Genomic DNA, 18,475 nt, shown 5'->3' on the forward strand with positions numbered 1-18,475 from the left:
TTGATTTACCATAAAATATGATTTTGTGGTTTAGAAGGAAAATTTGATTTTGGTAAAAAAATATGATTTTTGATTTTTGGCAAATAAAAAATGAGATGTGGAATTTGAGGATATCCGGTTATAAAATTTTGCAGAAAATAAAAATTGTGCAAGTTTGGCAAAAAAATATAATTTTATGGTTTTAGTTCAAAAATATGATTCTACGGATTTATTTTGGCATATGAATACAATGTTACGGATTTGACTGAAAAATTAAATATTACAGTTTTCGTAGAAAATGTTATTTTCAATTTTGACACAAAAATAAAAAGAAAATCAGTTTTAGAGAAGAAAATGTGGTTTTTTTCAAGTTTGGTGAAAAAATCTATTCTTGTCTATTCTTAGGGTTTTAGCGGAAAATGTGAGTTTCTATTATCGACCAAAAACATTATTTTCTCAGATCTGAATTTTTTTAAAAAAATTATGAAATTATATTTAAAGAGTATAATTTTTAGGGGAATTTGTCAAAGTGTTTCTGATGTGTTATTCATTGACTCGTGAGTCCTACATATTAGGAGATAACATTTAGAGAAATTTGTCAAAACTAACCCACAACTTGAATTTAACCTCAAACCTATATCCAAATTTGAATCAAATGCAAAACTTACCTAAAAAGCCTTGTGAAATTACAGCCCAGTCCTTTGCGACCAAACAAAAAAACAGAAATTATTTTTACGAATATAGCTCCTGTAAGTCGTCTGACTCGTCTGAGATGTTAGAAGTCGTCTGGACAACTTCAAAGTAAGTTTTCTGGTGTAACTGATCTAAAAAATAATTTAAAAAAAATATTTTGATAAGCGAAAAATTAAAATCATGTAATTATAAGCAATTTTAAGTGATATAAATTAAAATATAACAAAATTGAATTTTTTTCAACATCGATGAGTGTAAGTACTGAATCATGGTATTATTTGGTCTAGGGTTTGGCAACATATATTGTAGTATTGTATGTATTCCTAGGGTTGGATTCTGCAAAGCTTGAATATTTTTTTTGATAAATTAATTTTTTACCTATACATGTTTATTTTTGTGTATAGTAAACACTTTTGAAGTTTAATTTGATTTTATGAAGTGTTTAGTTAGTTAATTAAGTTTAAGGGTTATGTTTAGGGTCTAGACAGAAGTCGTCTCGTGAAGAAATTACTTAAAATTTTTTTAAAAAGTTATTTTTCCGCTTAAACAATTTAAACCAGACGACTTACTTGTAAGTCGTCTGGGAAGTCTTCTATTTTAGTTTCCCGCTAAAAATATTCTAATTTCCCGCTAAAAATATTAAAGTCTTCTGGACGACTTTCGTCTGAATCAAAAATATTTAACCTAATTGGATTTTTTGTCTCCCTATATAAAAAAAAATTTACACATTATCTCTCCTCCTCTCAAATGGCTGCAACAAAAATGTAATGGTCATCATTAAAACTCTTTAACCTCTCTCTAATCTCTTTGACTTGAAAACACCAATTTTATATGAATTTTTCAGTCTTGTTTCATTTCTTTCTTACTAATCTATCTTTTTTTTTGCAGATTTTTAATCAGATGTTATGCATCTTTCACTCATTTAAAGGTAGATCTATTAATTTTATATATGTATTTTTGTGTGTTCTATAAAGGTAGATTTATCTAATCTTCTACTCATTTTCTCTGTTTTTAACCAATTTGAACGTTTTTTTATATGAAGGTTTTTCAAATCTGGATTTGATATGCAAGTTTTTCAGATCTGGAAGACTTCTGGGACGACTTACATGTTAGTCATGTAAAATATAATGCACTAGACGACTTCCAGAAAGTATTCCAGACGACTTCCAGGAAGTATTCCAGACGACTTCCAGAAAGTCTTCCAGACGACTTCCAGGAAGTCTTCCAGACGACTTCCAGGTAAGTCGTCCAGAAGACTTCAAATGGAGTCCAAGCTTGTCTTTGTAGATGAATGATCTATAATAGTTTTGTTTGTGGTTTGTTTTGTGATTTGCATGTCTACTCTTTTAGTTGTGAATTTTTGTAAAATCAGTAATAATGTTTCCCAGGATGTAATACATGTGCTAACAATGTGTTTACACATTTACAAATCAATGAAATAATAGACTTCAGTAGCATTTTTCTTATCTTTGGATCTCTCATATGAAATAATAGACTTCAGTAGCCTAAAGCCTTGTGAAAATACACCCAACCCCTTGTGACCAAAACAAAAAACATAAAACTCTTTTTTAAGAATATAGTTTGGTAAGTCGTCTGAGTCTTCTGAGATACTGGAAGTCATCTTAGTCTTCTGAGGTACCGCTAAAAATATTTTAGTTTTCCGCTAAAAATAATGAAGTCTTCTGGACGACTTACAAGTCAGTCTTCTGGACGACTTACAAGTCTTCCAGGAGACTTACTTGCAAGTCTTCAGAATCGAAAATATTTAACCTAATTAAATTTTTTGTCTCCCTATATAAAGAAAAAATTTACACATTCTCTTTTTTTCCTCTCAAATGGCTGCAACAAAAATATAATGCTTCTCATTCTAAAACTCTTCAACCCTCTCTAATCTCTTTAAACATATAAACATCAAACTTTATATCAATTTATTATTTTTGTCTCATGTCTTTCTCACTTATTTATCTTGTTTTTGCCGGTTTTTCATCACATGGTTCTCATCTTCCACTTATTAATAGGTAGATCTATTAATTTTAGATATGTATTTTTTGTGTTCTATAAAGGTAGATCTATCTAATTTTCTACTCATTTTTCTGTTTTTAACTCATTTGAACGTTTTTGGATATGCAGGTTTTCAGATCTGGATTTGGATATGCAGGTTTTTCAGATCTGGAAGACTTCTGGGCTACAAGACTTCCAGACGACTTCCAGGAAGTCTTCCAGACAACTTCCAGGAAGTCTTCTCATGGAGTCTTCTCCTGTGTCTCTCTTTCATAACAGATATGAGCGTTCTGGTAAGTTTTTATGTCTGATTTTTCTTCATTTGGTAACCTCATGTTGCATAAAGTTCATACCTTTTTCCAAACTAAAACTCTTCAAACCCACTATAATCTCTTTGATTTGAAAACACTAAACTTTATATGGATTTTTCATTTTTGTCTCATGTCTTTCTCACTAATATATCTTTTTGTTGCAGGTTTTTAATCAGATGGTTCTCATCTTCCATTTTGATATGTACTTTGTGTGTTCTATAAAAGTATATCTATCTAATTTTCCACTCATTTTCCCTGTTTTTAAGCCATTTGAACGTTTTTTGATATGATATGCATGTTTTTCAGATATGGGTTTGATATACATATTTTTCATATATGGATCAGACTTTGGAAAACTTATAGGAAGTCTTCTCACAAGTTTTCTAAAATATAATGTGTTAGAAGACTTCCAGCAAGTCTTCCACACGACTTCAAAGAAGTCTTCCACACGACTTCCAGAAAGTCTTCCAGACGATTTCTTGGAAGTCTTCCAGACGACTTCTTGGAAGTCTTCCAACCGACTTCTTGGAAATCTTCCAAACGACTTCCTGTAAGTCTTCTAACGGAGTCTTCTTCCATATTAGGTGGTGTCTAAGCTTGTCTTTGTAGAAGAATGATCAAAAATTGTTTTGTTTGTAGTATGTTTTGTAATTTTCATGTATACTCATTTAGTTGTGACTTTTTTTGTAAATTTGAAGAGATATTAATAAAAATATTTGGTAAATATGTTCATTTTCCACAATATTATCTTGCCAAAATTACTTGACATAATTGAAGTTATTGATACAACTTCAATAGCAAAACACAATAAAACAAAAAATTAATCAAATTTATTACAACTAAGGGAGAAGAAGTCTAAAGAAAACTTAGTCGAATTTACAAAATATAAAACATCACATACGTTCAAAGATAGAACACTTTAATTAGATACATAAGTAAAAAGTATATTTTATGATCTAAGAAGACACATTAAAACATGTTACTTGATATTCTTGAACTTACTTAATACTTTTGAAAATTAAATAAACATATCTTAAAATTGCATAACAAATTTACAAAAACTAACGTAGAAGACTTATGTGTAAGTGTTCTCAATTAGGTAGAAACTTTACTAAGCATGAATGTTGGTAACCTCATAAATATCACCAATTAAGTTATAAATTTCATTCAGTAGCCCCAGTATTGACTAATATACATAAATTAACAAAACAAATTTTAAAAGTCTTTATAATTTTAGAGAAAATGAAAGTTTATTAAACATTGACGCAGGCGACTTCCACAGAGGTCGTCTGATAGACTTCTAATAATTCGTCCATTTAGGTTAGTTTTGCAATTGATTTTTAACCTAGACAACTTACATGGAAGTCGTCCATCTTTGTTTGTTAAAAAAAAATTCGAGACGATTTCTATGTAAATCGTCTAAGGAAAACATGTTAGTTTTGCATTTGACTGGATTGTATCAGAAATTTAACTTTTCCTGGATGACTTACACATAAATCGTCTAGTAGAAAATTAAAAAAAATTAATATTTTGTTATACCTAGACGACTTCCATATAAGTCGTCATAGGTTAGTTTTGAAATTGAAAAAAAAAAATAAAAAAAATTATTTTTTTAAGACGACTTACGAGAAAGTCGTCCATCCGACAACTTACATGGAAGTCGTCCAAGATAAGCAAGGTTTGACCACAATCTCAGAATAAAATCATGGACGGCTTTCGTGTAAGTCGTCTAAACAAAAATAATATTTTTTTATTTTTCAATTGCAAAACTAACATGGGACGACTTACATTGAATTCGTCTAGGTATAACAAAATATTGATTTTTTTAATTTTCTACTAGACGACTTACATGGAAAAGTCAAATTTCTGACACAATCCGGTCAAATGCAAATCTAACTCGTTTACCTTAGACGATTTACATGGAACTCGTCTCGAATTTTTTTTAACAAACAAAGATAGACTAATTCCATGTAAGTCGTCTAGAAAAAACTCATTAAAAAGTCAATTGCAAAACTAACATCTACATTGACCAGAAGGCTTCCATGTAAATCGTTTACACCCAGACCTCTTACCCGGAAGTCATCTGGATGAACAGATCTTGAAAAAAAAAACTAATTTCATAGTTTCAACCAATGAGATAACTTGTTTAGCACACAAAAGTTTTTTCCAAGCATCCAGAATCTCAAACAAAAGTGACCCACCAAGAATCATAAGCTTCAATGGCTCAATGAACCATAAAAAAATTAGAATCAAAATCTTGGGTTTTTTTTATGAATATGAAGAGAAAGTGAAAGAAATATTGTTTTTAATTCATAAGAATTGAGAAAGAATGAGAGTAAATCGATTTGAGGTGCATTAACAGTTTCAAATTGGTTTTTCATGATGGTTGATGTATTGATAACAATAATATTCTTGTAAATACTTGAAAATGATGAGGTTGAGAGAGTAAAAATACCATTTTCAAAAAAAAAAAAACTATGTTATTTTCGTGAATAATATGAACTTCTGGGGTGAATAAGACAAAAGAAAAATATATATCCAAAAAAGAACACGAGTTAATTTTAGGTTTAACTTTGTGTTTTGAGTCATGCAAAAAGCCTAATTTTTATTGTCATTCTGCGGTGAACTATATATATATCTGAAAATTTCAGTTAAATTTTGACGATTAAGTGATCCTTCTGGATCTTGCATTTAAGTGCACTAAAGTAACTAATATTCCAGATGGATCCCCGCGATAAACAAACGAACAACACATTTAACTGATTTTAAAACGCAGTCAGTCGGTTAGATCATTTAACTGCACTGTACAAACATCGATGAGTAAACGAACAGCACACCTGCATGTATGCCGACTTACTTATAATTTGTGGATTATATTAATTTACAATCAAACTCTACTTCCGACATGACAGTCTTCTTTCATATTCGTTGCTTTGCAGTTTGCAGCATAGTGTCTATCATATGCATTGCTATCAGATAACTATGCGACAAAGCCACACCTAAATTGCTGAAGCACGACCACTTGAAATCAACGAGACGGCAGTATTGACATAAGACTGAGAGATGCAGTGAAAATGTTTCAGCCTTAGCCTGTCTTCTCATGTTGCAGGGACTCCAACCGGAAGATGGACAATGCCAGCATCCTAGATTACCCAAGGAAATATATATGCAACATAAAGCTATGAAGCATTACCATCATAGATTAAAAGCTTAAAGTTTCAGTAGAAGTTAAAGAGAGAGAGTTTTGCTTACGAGAGTGTGTTAGCTACATAGAATATTGGAAGCCTCAATAAACCTGCACATTTCCAAGTTCCTCTTGGGGCAACGATAGATTTGTCAGGTCCTGACCCTGTAGCAGTTAAAACAAACTGCGTACATTCTGTTAACACTAGTTTACAAGAATATAATGACACTGAGTTAATGACTGAACGCAAAAAGTTTACCAAAGGAAACAGTATGGCCATAAGCGCTCCGCTGACAAGAGGAGAGAGAAAGAAAATGGCTAACACGCCGGGGCTTCCTGAAAAAAAAAAAAAACAAATAAAAGCCAGCTTTCAGTTTTTCAATTTCACTAACGTCGCCAACGGAATAAATCAAGGAGTAAAGAAAAATCACCAAAACCAGCAAAGAATGCCCAGTTAGATTCAAAGAACTCGAGCCTTTTCACGAGAGGAATCTCCAAGAAGTTCCACTTATATCTATGATAAGAAGACGTATTTAAGTGAGTTTGAAGACACTAGATAATTCTGTTTATTGACATAAGGTGAGAGAGAACAGAGCATACTCGTAACAGTAGTAAGCATACATCCATGAAAGAAGTAAGAAATTTAGTATCTTCCCAATGTATGGTATAACGCCAACAACATAAACCTAGTTTGCACAGCCCATTAGGTTAACATACATTCAAAGAAGGTTAACAAAGGCAAAATAATTTACCTCCATAAAGAAAAATGTCAGGAGTAATATGGAATACACCTGCTCTCCTATATCAATCATCACCCTGAAAATTAACCAAAAGGAAATTAATTGGCTTATCACCTAAAAATTGTTTCTGCTTTTTTGATTTTGAAGAAGTGATTTGGTAGACAAGTACCCTCCAAAACCAGAAGAAGGCCTTTCAGCATTTGTCATGTTCACTGACGCAGGGACGTCACATTGCCTGAATGTTTCTGCCGACCTTAACTCAGATTTTTCCATTGCCTCGAATCCATACTTTGCAACATCGTTATACCTGAAAGTTCACAGCCCAATCGAACGAACTAAACAGTCTAAAGTCTTAACAAACAAAGTTAACGGATTGCTCAGAAAAAAAATAATGGAAAGGTGAATAAATTTGTTTTCAACACGCAGTTCTCACTCCTGTGTCAACTAAGTCACATGGTAATAATAACTCCGAGATGCAAAAAATAAGAAAGCAAAGGTAAAGATGCAAGAAGGCTACCAGATGTTACTTAAGATGAAGCTGAGCATATACATAGGATAGAACCAAAATACCTGCAATGTAATAAAAATGTTCTTTCCAAGTCAGCTAATGGGAAAAAGTTGATACAACGATAAACTACACTAAATCTAAAAGGTAGCAGTAAACTTACGTAAAATAGCTGCAACAGACCACCACGTAGAAAGGCATAAGATCCATTATACGAGCAAAAGTCTTGAGACGTGACAGGAGCGCATGGATCAGGTAATATCCACTCAAGGGCTGGATTAACAAACCACTTAAAGACGCCCAAACTAAACCAATTCAAAAAAAAGAAGGTGTAAGATAAGCTTAGAGTATTGAATCTTAAGACACCATGTGAAGAACTCTCAAGTCAACATCAAAAGAATCTTGGCAAAGAGAAAAAAAAAAGAGAATCTCTTTTAATTAGGTCTCAGCCTGTCCGAATTGCAAGTTGATTGAACTCATCCCAAGATCAAATCTTTTTTTTTTCTAGATCATATGTAATCCCGAATTCAAGCCAAACTGGGTAAAGGAAAACAAAGGTTAAGTCGTTGACATTTACCTTCCTAAGAAAATCAAACCATTCAAAAGAAAACACTGCCCCGTTCGTAATAGGAGCTTTCGCGACCTAATTACCAATCAAAACAATTCGGGAGATTAGATGGAAATCTAAGTTTCTCGGGAAACAAAATCAGAGGAACCTACTTGTGACAGAGAATTACAACACGGTGGAGAGAACAAGCTTCTAGGAAACCCTCGAGCCAAAGCAGCATCACCTGCTTCAATTTTGCAGTCATCTGCTATATTATCGGCTTCGCGATTTCAAGTGTCGACGAGGGAAGATCAGGATCAGACAAGCAACTCTCTTTAGGTTTGTCTTCAAGAAATCGGGAGAAATCTTCACATATAAATTATTGCAACTAAAAAAACTTTTAAAAGTGCTGACAAAAAAAAAAACTTTTAAAAATAACATTTAGTTTCAAATATATAATTTTAAGTTTTGGTCACAAAATCAACACAATAATTAGGCTAGTTTCTCTTATGAGCATGACACCTCAGCACTTAAAATGGCTGTGAAATTGACATATCATCAAATGAAAAAAGTTGAGAAGCCAATCAATTCATTTTGATAAAACAAGTCACTTTTTTGAGCTGTGGTCTTCATATTCCAATCATTTCCTCCTCCTCCTCTAACTCATCTCTTCCTCCTCCTCTCCGAGCTCGTCGTCGAGTTCTTCTTCAGATGGTCTGGGCTCGTCGGCGTCGAGTTCGTCTCCAGACTCTCCGGGCTCGTCGGCATCGAGTTCTTCTCCAGCCGCATCCGGGATCGTCGGCGTCGAGTTCTTCTCCAGCCGCATCACGATTTGGACTTCTAGGGTTCTAGGAGTTCTAAGATATGAAATCGGTTCGAATCTAATTCCGTTTAAAGAATATTTTGACAGTCCTCATAACCGGTGATTTTGAGATTAGTGCTTTCTCTTCTGGTGATGAACAACACACCAAGTCAAAGATCAAGAGGCGGAAGAAGCTCTCAGGCGATGGTTCTGACGAGGAAGATAGGGGACGGAGAACAAGTAAGGAGAAGAAAAGAAGCAGAAGTAGTAGAAAGAAGCGAGGACATAGGAGGAAGAGCAGCGACATTAGTGCTTCTGGGGAAGAACGTAGCAGGTCAAAGAGCAGGAGGTGGAAGAAGCTGTCAGGCGATGGTTCTGGCACTGATCTGAAGGCGAAACTTGAAGAATCTGTGAAGGAGCCTGAGCTTGACGAAGAGGAGAAAAGAAGTTCAAAGAGATGGTTAATGAATCAAAGAAGAAGCTCTTGAAGATGAAGAAGAAGCTGAGGTGGGTCCAATGCCATTACCTAAAGCTGAAGGACACATCAGTTACGGTGGTGCGTTAAGACCCGGTGAAGGAGACGCTACAGCACAGTACGTTCAGCTAGGGAAACGTATCCCACATAGAGGAGAAGTGGGTCTTAACGCTGATGAGATTCAGAGGTTTGAGGATCTCGGGTATGTCATGAGTGGGAGTAGGCATCAAAGGATGAATGCCATTAGTATCAGGAAGGAGAACCAGGTTTACAGTGCTGAAGACAAACGTGCGTTGGCTATGTTTAACTACGAGGAGAAGGCTAAGCGCGAGGCTAAGGTGATGTCTGATCTTTCGAGGCTGGTGCAGCGCCATATGGGAGAGGAATTGGGTCCGGATCATGACCCTTTTGGTGCTGGAAAGGCTGATGGAGCTGACGACTGAATGGGTACTTATCTTATGCTATCTTTCTTGTAGACTGCTCCTTATTGCATCATAGTTACATTATTGCGTTTTTGGGTTAGAGACGAAAGATAGACTTAAAGGATCTGTTCCTGCGCAATTTGCTTCAGCTTCGTTGTTATAGATTATGGTTTGTGTGTGTTGAAGATGAAAGATTTGGATTTTTTGGGATCTACAGCTACTTATGTGCAGTTTGCTTCAGCTTTCATTGATTATGATTGTGTGTTTATATTACGACTTTAGACTTTAGGGATTGCTTGTGTAACACGTTTTATGTGATTGTGTTTCTGTTTCGTGATCCCCGCCTAATCGTTAGCTCTCTGTCATTTAATGATTCTGAATGTGAAGATTTATACAAGTTTTATGGCTTTGTAACAGGGACATACAGAAGTTGCTGCTCCGGTCTGCTTTTGATGCTTCATACTGCTTCTTTGTCTCTTAGCTATCTTTAGTTATGTTTTTTTGTTACCCTACAAACGTATGTTTCTTCATCGTCTTTTTGTGTAGTTTGTGACCGTGTTGTAGAGACGTTTTGCTATCTTGTTTTGGGTTTTAATATTGAAGGAGATATAACCATGTAATTTTTTTTTTGGCATCATATAACCATGTAATTATGTTTTGCTTATTGCGGCACTTATCGTTCAGTTTGGTTTTAAAAGCCTTCAAATGAAAAGAGAAAAAATATACTTGACGTCAAACAAACAGAAAAGCTAGAAGGTAGTAACAAAAATTCAACTTTATATACATATTTTAAATCAAAATAATAATTTAAAGTTGATTCATATCAAAAACTGATTCAAATATATATATATATATATATATATATATATATATATATATATTTATTTAAAATTTAATTTTTACAAAAATATTTCAATAACCATTATTAAAATAATGTTTTCAATATATATAAAAAAATACAATGCAACACCCAATTTCATATACCAACTTAAATTATGGTTTTATATTTCACATCAATTTTTTTTGTCATCATTTCACATCAAGTTTAAAAAATATAATATATGTGATTATTTCTATGATGGTATGTATAAAATACTATTAATATATGATTATTTATATGATGGTACGTATAAAATACGATTAATTATATAATGACACATATATTATATATAATAGTGACTAAGGGTGGGTGTTCGGGTATCTATTTGGATTCGGTTCGAGTATGTTTGGTTTTCTGGTTTCCGGGATCAAATATTTTAGCCCCATCCGGATATTTCTAAATTTTAGTTCGGGTTCGGTTCGGATATTTGGGGGTTCAGTTCGGGTTCAGATAACCCATTTAAATTATTTAAAAATTTTAAAATTCATTATATACTTTAAATTTCTTAAAATCTATAAGCAAAATAATAAATTACATATAAATTTAAATAACATATGTCAGAATACCTATACTTAACATATAAATTGGTTTGGTTTAAATATTTGGATAGATAATCAATAATTAATTTAAGTATTTTGGTGTTTTGATTATAGTTTAACTATTTTAAAATTTTACTTTTGATTCTATATTTTCAAATATTTAAACCAACTTAACAATATCATATATATTCTGGATGTTTTTATATACGTTAAAACATATATTACATAGCTGCTGCATTTGGTATTTAACCAGTCATAAATATCCCACAAACGCACCAATTTCTAACCGCATAACCAATCATACAAATCACTTAAAACCGCTAGAAACCACAACCACTCTTATCCGCAAATCTAACAAAAAAGTAATGTAAAAATAATAATTACATACAATAATATTTGTCATGCTATTAAATCAAATCAAATTTCACCTATTTATTCTCTGACATTTTAGTATTTAATAACAAGTGATATAACAAATATAGAATTTTACTATATATGTTTAGATTGTAAATATCAGAATTAAAAACTTATAATTTATACTGATATACCTATTTATTTTTAAAATATTTTTTTAATTATAATAAATATAACAAAATATCCTAGTATCCATCATCGCCTCACGATGAATATCCTCCGGATCCTCGGAAGAACCCCGAGCAAGTGCTACTTCTTTCCCCTTTTGCTCCCGAGTTAACCTTTGGGGCGACAACATCTCGATAATCGAAGTTCTAAAACAAAGATTAAGAGAGAGAAGGAGGGTAGAGAGAGAAAGTACCTTGACGCTGCGGAGAAAAGTGAGAAGAAGCGAGGAGGGGTGCGCTATTTATAGGGGAAGGCGAGCGCTGGGATTAAGGCGCAATCATTACGACTAATAAGGCCTAAATGGGCCTAAACCCTATTGGCGCGTGATCGACAAACGCGTCGGTTCGTTTTCTCGACCAAGAAAGCATTTGTCTCACGATCACGACGCGTGATCGACACATGCGCCGGTTCGTTTTCTCAACCAAAAAGCGTTCGTCTCACGATCACAACGGTTTGATTCCTCGACAGCAACCGTAACCTTCCACTTCGAGAAAACATCAGTTCCAGTCATTTGCTCGGATTAAGCCTTTTGTCCTCCGAACTAAAGACACCAAATTCATCGAGGATCGACCACTCGATCTATCGATGAACTGGGGGGGGGGACTTACTGTTGGGGATGGATTGAACCCATCCACAAAGCCCATCGAACAAAAGGCCCAATCCGATAAGCTGAATAGTCGTTGGCTCGGGAGCCGATGTTTGGGGTTTCGACTCAGCTAAGGACTGCTTTTAGTCGAAACGGAGAGCTGACAGAGCGCGATCGACTTAGCGGCTCGGGGCGAGCATTCACCAGCCAGGCCCGAAAGGCCGACAAGGCCCAATCGATTAAAAGAAGATTAGGTTAAGTCGATCGCGAACAGACTATAAAAGGAGAGGAAAGCAAAGGAGAAAGGCATCGACACTTAGCTACACAAACTTAGCGGCAAGATTAGGGTTTACAATCGTCTCTCTGCTATTTGTACTTTTCCGGTTTAAGCTCTCACGAGCTCCGGCTTGCCATTACTTTCTCCACCTTTGTAACCTCGTCTCGAAATCTAATAAACGCCTCTGTTCGACCCATTTTTAGTATTGTTTACTTCATCCGAGACCAAACTCACCTTAAACAGTGGTGAAGATTTATTAATTATTTAGTGCAGTAAGTAACCGTAACAGTGTGCAACCATGTTGTAGCAATCTAGATTAAATATAACTTTGATCAAACTAACGGATTCATGTATCCATACTAAGCCTATTCCGGCTGATTTACCGCCAATTTTCTTTATATTAAATCAATTTTTTAAAAGAAACAGTACTCTTTGGTTTATGAATCAAATTTAACCCGTCAAAGATTCATTAATAATCCAGAAAAAAAAAGAAAATATCCATGGAAATCAAAACGATAACGACAGAGATCAAAGCTCATAATGAGTATCATAGCTAGTAGAAGTTTTTTTTTTTTTTTTTTTGTCAAAGAGCTAGTAGAAGTTTTTTAAAAAAAAGACAAATAAGACTGATGACGGGTTTGTAGGAATATGTTTTCCCAATTACTCACGGCCACGCTTGCGTCTCTGCTGAGCGCCTTCATTCCCTGGATTATTGCCTGATGCACGTTCTTCACTAATCTTGACTCCCAAAACAGACGGGCCCGAAGACGAAGCTTCCAATCCTGTGTCAACTCCACTGTTCTCAGAGTGTGTCTGAGATACATGAAAGTGATATTTTAAAAAGAGTCCAGTCAGTAAATATAGTGATAAGTTAAATTAGACAACCTCGCTAGCTTCAGAGATGGTGGCAACGGTGAAGGTACGGTGATTGGGAGTGAAGTTGAAAGGTGTTACACGGATCTGAAACACAAACTCCTTCCCTGCTAGCTCTTCAAGACAACTTGGGAGATACTCCTCTCCACCGTTTGAAACCTGCAGCAAGCGGCCAGTAATCGCAAGTTATATTGACCTACACTAAATGCGTACAGAAACCAAAATGGTTCCAGGGAAGAAGGAGATACCTCATCCAGGGCAAGCACAGCAGCTTCCTGTTTGGTGAGCTTGTTCATCTCCTTATCGAAGACAACAAACGTTGTGCTATCTTTGCCGTCATCAACAGCAAGCTCAACGCGGAACCTTACGTTGAGTAATGGACAGGTAAATGGATATTTACATGAAACCGCTTAACCAAATGTTAAAGACTACACAAAGTTACCTAACAACACCAGTCACGTCAGAAGTTGCACATCTGCTGCAGTCCAATGACGTCCCACGTTTTTCCAATTTTTTGTGGCAACCAGTGCAGGACACAAAGAACCACCCATTTTCCTGAATGACACCAATAATCTGGGCTTTGCAGAGGAAATCAGCTTCTTGGGTCTGCCCAGAAGTAATATTTTAGTCAATTGAAAGTATAGAAAAAAGTGAATATATATATTGGAGTAAACAAAGGCAGACAACAACCTGTTCGTTAGAGTTCGAGATGAATGTGTTGAGATCCCCTATTGACACAAGCTCCTTTTTCTTGACTCTTTCAAGCGTGTCGACACATGTATAATCTTGAGGTGGTGTAGCTCCAATGCTGGATATAGCATGTTGTTATGATTAAAACGTGCTGAGATTTTGCTACTATTTAAGTTTGATTATCTTACCTGCTAACAAACTCTGCTATTTCAGAGATACTGGTGTCAAAGAAGAACCTAGTCCCTTGTGTGGAATTGAGATACAGATTCCCTGAACAGAGAATAAACTTGAGAGGAAAATATATAAAAACATTATATGGATTAGAAAGCAGATGATTCTTACCTCCAAAGAGTTTAGGATTAACTGTGGTCACCAACATCACGGACTGTGATTTATCCCCAGCTTTCAAGAGACCTCTAAAAGCTGATGCAGCCTCATCCCATAAAGACATGAACACGGTCATGTTCCTGTTATGAAAACAATAAGAATACGTTTCAACTACACATATAAACAAAACCAAACAGTTATAATTCCTACCAACAAACTACACAATTTGAGACTATAACGAAAGTTCAAGTGGACCAACAGACTACACAATTTGAGACTATAACGAAAGTTTAAGTGGAAGTATAAAACAACGTACGGTTCAATTAATAGGCGGACAACAACCCTGCTTCTGGCTGTTTGGTTCTTGAGATCGGACCCCTGCACAGATTTTATCTCACCAACAACATCTGCGAATCAGAAAATTACTTTAGCAACCAACATTATGATGAAATTCAAAGTTTCGCTGAGGAAAAAAAAAGACCTGGTAGCTCTAAACTGGTGTTCGCAAGCACTTGAAGCTGTTCGTAACGCCTAACCATAAACTTGTCCATCTTGATCACAGGGGCATCCGTTTGGACCTCAACAACACGCGTTGAAGGAATGAACCGGATGACGTACTGATGCTCAGTAATCTTATACGTGTGACCCACCCTTGCCACGTCAAAACGGTCCAATCTGACAATAGAACCGGTTTTCAAAGAGGACCGGTAATGGTTGGCCCGATTAGCTGGAATGAAACCATGAATCACCGAGTCCTGTAAGAAATAAAAGAAGATTAATAGTCTTTCATGACAACAATCCGAAAAGAAAAAAGTCAGGGTCAGAAACAATCCTTACTAATTCATCGAGGAGTAGAATTGTTATCCCCATAAACTCTCCGTTCTTGCTGACGTTGCGGGAATCCCAAAACCGGATGAGTCGACCAACAACAGATTAAGCAGATCTTCCGAGACGAAGAGAGTAAAACGTGGGGTTGCCGACGGCGGCGGCGGCAGCGGCGTTAACGACTGGAGTTGGGGATGAAGCCATTATCGTAACGGATTCAGAAACAGGATGAAAAAAGGGAGGAAAAAGTAGCGAGGAGGGCGATACCTGATTTCATGAAGAACCTATATATAGGATCTTCTGGATGCGTTAGAGGTTGACGTTTCGTCGTCCGAGGAACTTAAGACAGACATAAAGATCGAGTTAATCCGATAAGACCGAAGAGGAATCGACCATAGGTGAAGGATCTGGAAGAAGCCGAGGGCTCGGTCTTTCTTCTTACCAAAACGCAGGAGCAACCCTTAAGCCCATTCAATAGCTATGAACAAACACGAAGCCCATTTATTTAGCCCACGGGGTCCGGAAAAAAAAAATAAGGTGGGTCCCACACGTTTGCCTACGTGTACACCTTAAGGAGCCTTGAAACTGTCCTATTATAATGTTGATTTTTATTCTCACAGGCTTTGTGAGTCGTGAGAGAGCCAAAAAAAAACTGACCATGCCTACAAACTGGTCTTGGGAGATTGAGGGCAACCTGTGCATAACATACTCTTATTGGGGGTATTGCCTCTTTTGGAATATGAACGGATGCATATTGTCATTTGCGAATAACTGAATCCTTAGGAATAAGACTTTCTCGCCCACATGAATCCCTGTCAAAATATGTGCCGACATTTGAGGGAGATCATTAGCTCAAACTTCAATGCACTACAACCGCAACACCGAGCTTGAAAAATTTAGGAAATATGAGAGATTTTAAAAGTAGCGAAGGCAGCAAGAGAACACCGTTGTAAGGTACCTATAACAGCAGTACAAACCTGAGATCAAAAGGTAATGCATCAAACCAAGCTTTTGGGAGAACTCCAATTTCAATGTAATTTGTAATGTGTTATTTTTCTTGAAAAGTACCTGAGGAGAAGGATATATGGTGGATCCAAGTTTCGACTTATTTCCTTAATCTACAGACAAAGGTTCTAACGACAGATATCTCAAACCAGAACCAGTTACTCCACCAACAGCATTAAAGACCAATAACCCCTTGCAAGCATGTATAGTTGTCGGCAAGATCTCTGACACTGTTAAGACAAAGGTCCACAATCTCCTTTCCAACTGCGACTATATAACTTCTAATCACCATTTGAATAATCAGTAAGAAGAAGAGAAAAATAAAATTTTCTCTCACCATTGGCGAAGTTGTTCCCAGAGTTAAGTTACTCATGATTGAAAAGCTGCTAGTAAGTCCCGGTAGACTTCATAGATGACAATGGTCTCGAGTTCAACAAAGACAGCTCCCAGAATATGGTTTCCGGCTCCATTTTTGCAGACGAAAGTGTCGAAAGCGTCAACCGTCGTATCATTGCTAAAGAACCAAAACGAAGCTATGATCAGGTTCTTGGCTCAACCAAAAAAAAACTTTGGATCCATAGAAATTTGAGAAATTTTGTACGAAAGTGAATTAAACCAATGAGTTTCATTTTGTACTTTTTCATTTTTCTTGAGGGCTTAGTCCCAAAAAGGTAAAATATGCAAGGGAAAGTGTACTCTCACTCACCGGGTGTTGTTTGTGAAATGGGAGCTAGATGTTTCCACCTCAGCGTTCTTTCCAAAAATCGAACCAAGCCTTCGATATACTGTCAAGGTCTTCCATGTTTTGGCTAGAAGTTCCTATAAATCTGAAAAATGCCAAAAATAAGGTTTTGGCTTAGAAAAAGACAGAGATTGAAAGAAAACGAATAGTTTGGTTCAACGAATCACAAATGACCAAATTACAAATCAGTAGTTTGGTATTGATAATCTCACAAACGAAATCTCTTTGCAGTAGTCGAAAGAACATGCATTTTGAATCCGCCTCCTCTCCTTATATCCAGACCAATAAGCATGCATCCTCTCGCTGTGCTCTGGGATCCCAATAATGGATGATCCTAAATAGAAGCTTCGCCTCTACCAAGCCGAGAAGAACGTAACTGAAGAACATAGCGTAGTGAATGTGGAGGATGATATTGCTGATTTGTTGGTCATGGAAGTGAAGGATTTTTTGTAGACTGTAACAGAGTGATATATATAGGGTGAAGGCAGGGAAATTCTATCGGCAAGTAGGTTTTGATTGCAGAAGCCATTAACATAGATTTGATGAAGCTTAATTATTCAGGTAGAAAGTTACACCAGAAATCCGGAGCGGCAGGAAATTTGGGGTTTCGCGAGTAGAAGAAGATGAAAGGACGTGGCTGTATAGATTTTCGGGAAATGTTTTGGGCCAGTTAAAGGCTTTTTGCAAATCCTTACTAATAAAAGGGACCTTTTGAGGCTCCATAGAGCGTCCGCATCAGCAAAAAAAACTTCTCCCAAAAGATGACACGTAGCATAAAAGATAGTTTTATACTTTAATATTACTAATTTTCGTAAATTATAAATAATATGTAAACATACAGCATAAAAATAGAAAAACTACATTAAACATATGTAAGATTACCATTTTTCACTTGAAAAAAAGACGGCTTATCTCCATAATGTAACATTACCATTTTATAAAAAAAACAAAAAACATTATATATAATTTCGAAAATAATAAATATATGTAAACATACAACATAAAAAATGGAAATACTACATTAAACATATGTAAGATTACCATTTTACATTTTTAATTTAAAAAAAAAAAATGTAAACATACAACATAAAAAATAGAAAAACTACATTAAACATATGTAAGATTACCATTTTTCACTAAAAAAAGACGGTTTATCTCCATAATCCTTACTAATAAAAGGGACCTTTTGAGGCTCCATAGAGCGTCCACATCAGCAAAAAAAACTTCTCCCAAAAGATGACACGTAGCATAAAAGATAGATTTATACTTTAATATTACTAATTTTCGTAAATTATAAATAATATGTAAACATACAGCATAAAAATAGAAAAACTACATTAAACATATGTAAGATTACCATTTTTCACTTGAAAAAAAGACGGCTTATCTCCATAATGTAACATTACCATTTTATAAAAAAAAACAAAAAACATTATATATAATTTCGAAAATAATAAATATATGTAAACATACAACATAAAAAATGGAAA

The 18,475-nt window shown here is 35.2% G+C and overlaps 3 protein-coding genes and 1 long non-coding RNA gene across 7 annotated transcripts; 2 read left to right on the forward strand and 2 right to left on the reverse strand.

Moving 5' to 3' along the window:
- Positions 1-1,874: 1,874 nt before the first annotated feature.
- Positions 1,875-5,459, forward strand: LOC117127996. Its single transcript, XR_004451062.1, has 2 exons — positions 1,875-1,911; positions 3,398-5,459. It is a non-coding gene; the product is annotated as an uncharacterized LOC117127996 (long non-coding RNA).
- Positions 5,460-5,721: 262 nt separating this feature from the next.
- LOC103865201 (protein EI24 homolog) lies at positions 5,722-8,384 on the reverse strand. Of its 3 annotated transcripts, none has more exons than XM_009143011.3 (11): positions 8,134-8,384; positions 7,991-8,056; positions 7,577-7,718; positions 7,426-7,478; positions 7,078-7,215; positions 6,921-6,984; positions 6,769-6,854; positions 6,600-6,682; positions 6,428-6,504; positions 6,237-6,333; positions 5,722-6,127 (listed from the first exon to the last, which is right to left on the reverse strand). In XM_009143011.3, the coding sequence occupies exons 1-10, from the start codon at positions 8,223-8,225 to the stop codon at positions 6,271-6,273; spliced, it is 864 nt and encodes a 287-aa protein (XP_009141259.1). In that variant the 5' UTR covers positions 8,226-8,384; the 3' UTR covers positions 5,722-6,127; positions 6,237-6,270. The 3 variants fall into 3 exon arrangements, with proteins under 3 accessions (XP_009141259.1, XP_009141245.1, XP_009141251.1); XM_009142997.3 differs by having other exon boundaries at positions 6,237-6,352; XM_009143003.3 differs by lacking the exon at positions 7,991-8,056 and having other exon boundaries at positions 6,237-6,352; positions 8,134-8,373.
- A 223-nt stretch (positions 8,385-8,607) lies between these two features.
- On the forward strand, positions 8,608-10,318 carry LOC103865194 (NKAP-like protein). Its single transcript, XM_009142986.3, has 2 exons — positions 8,608-9,684; positions 10,077-10,318. Exon 1 carries the CDS (start codon positions 9,279-9,281, stop codon positions 9,678-9,680), a length of 402 nt encoding a protein of 133 aa, XP_009141234.1. The 5' UTR covers positions 8,608-9,278; the 3' UTR covers positions 9,681-9,684; positions 10,077-10,318.
- A 2,649-nt stretch (positions 10,319-12,967) lies between these two features.
- Positions 12,968-17,998, reverse strand: LOC117127995. Of its 2 annotated transcripts, none has more exons than XM_033279227.1 (11): positions 16,581-17,998; positions 15,506-16,507; positions 15,251-15,420; positions 14,895-15,168; positions 14,730-14,820; positions 14,275-14,553; positions 14,087-14,204; positions 13,839-14,002; positions 13,645-13,759; positions 13,409-13,555; positions 12,968-13,336 (listed from the first exon to the last, which is right to left on the reverse strand). In XM_033279227.1, the coding sequence occupies exons 3-11, from the start codon at positions 15,281-15,283 to the stop codon at positions 13,184-13,186; spliced, it is 1,374 nt and encodes a 457-aa protein (XP_033135118.1). In that variant the 5' UTR covers positions 15,284-15,420; positions 15,506-16,507; positions 16,581-17,998; the 3' UTR covers positions 12,968-13,183. The 2 variants fall into 2 exon arrangements, with proteins under 2 accessions (XP_033135118.1, XP_033135119.1); XM_033279228.1 differs by having other exon boundaries at positions 14,275-14,356; positions 14,429-14,553; positions 15,506-17,998.
- Between the last annotated feature and the right edge of the window lie 477 nt (positions 17,999-18,475).

Source organism: Brassica rapa, chromosome A09 (assembly GCF_000309985.2).
Source record: "Brassica rapa cultivar Chiifu-401-42 chromosome A09, CAAS_Brap_v3.01, whole genome shotgun sequence".
NCBI lineage: Eukaryota > Viridiplantae > Streptophyta > Magnoliopsida > Brassicales > Brassicaceae > Brassica > Brassica rapa.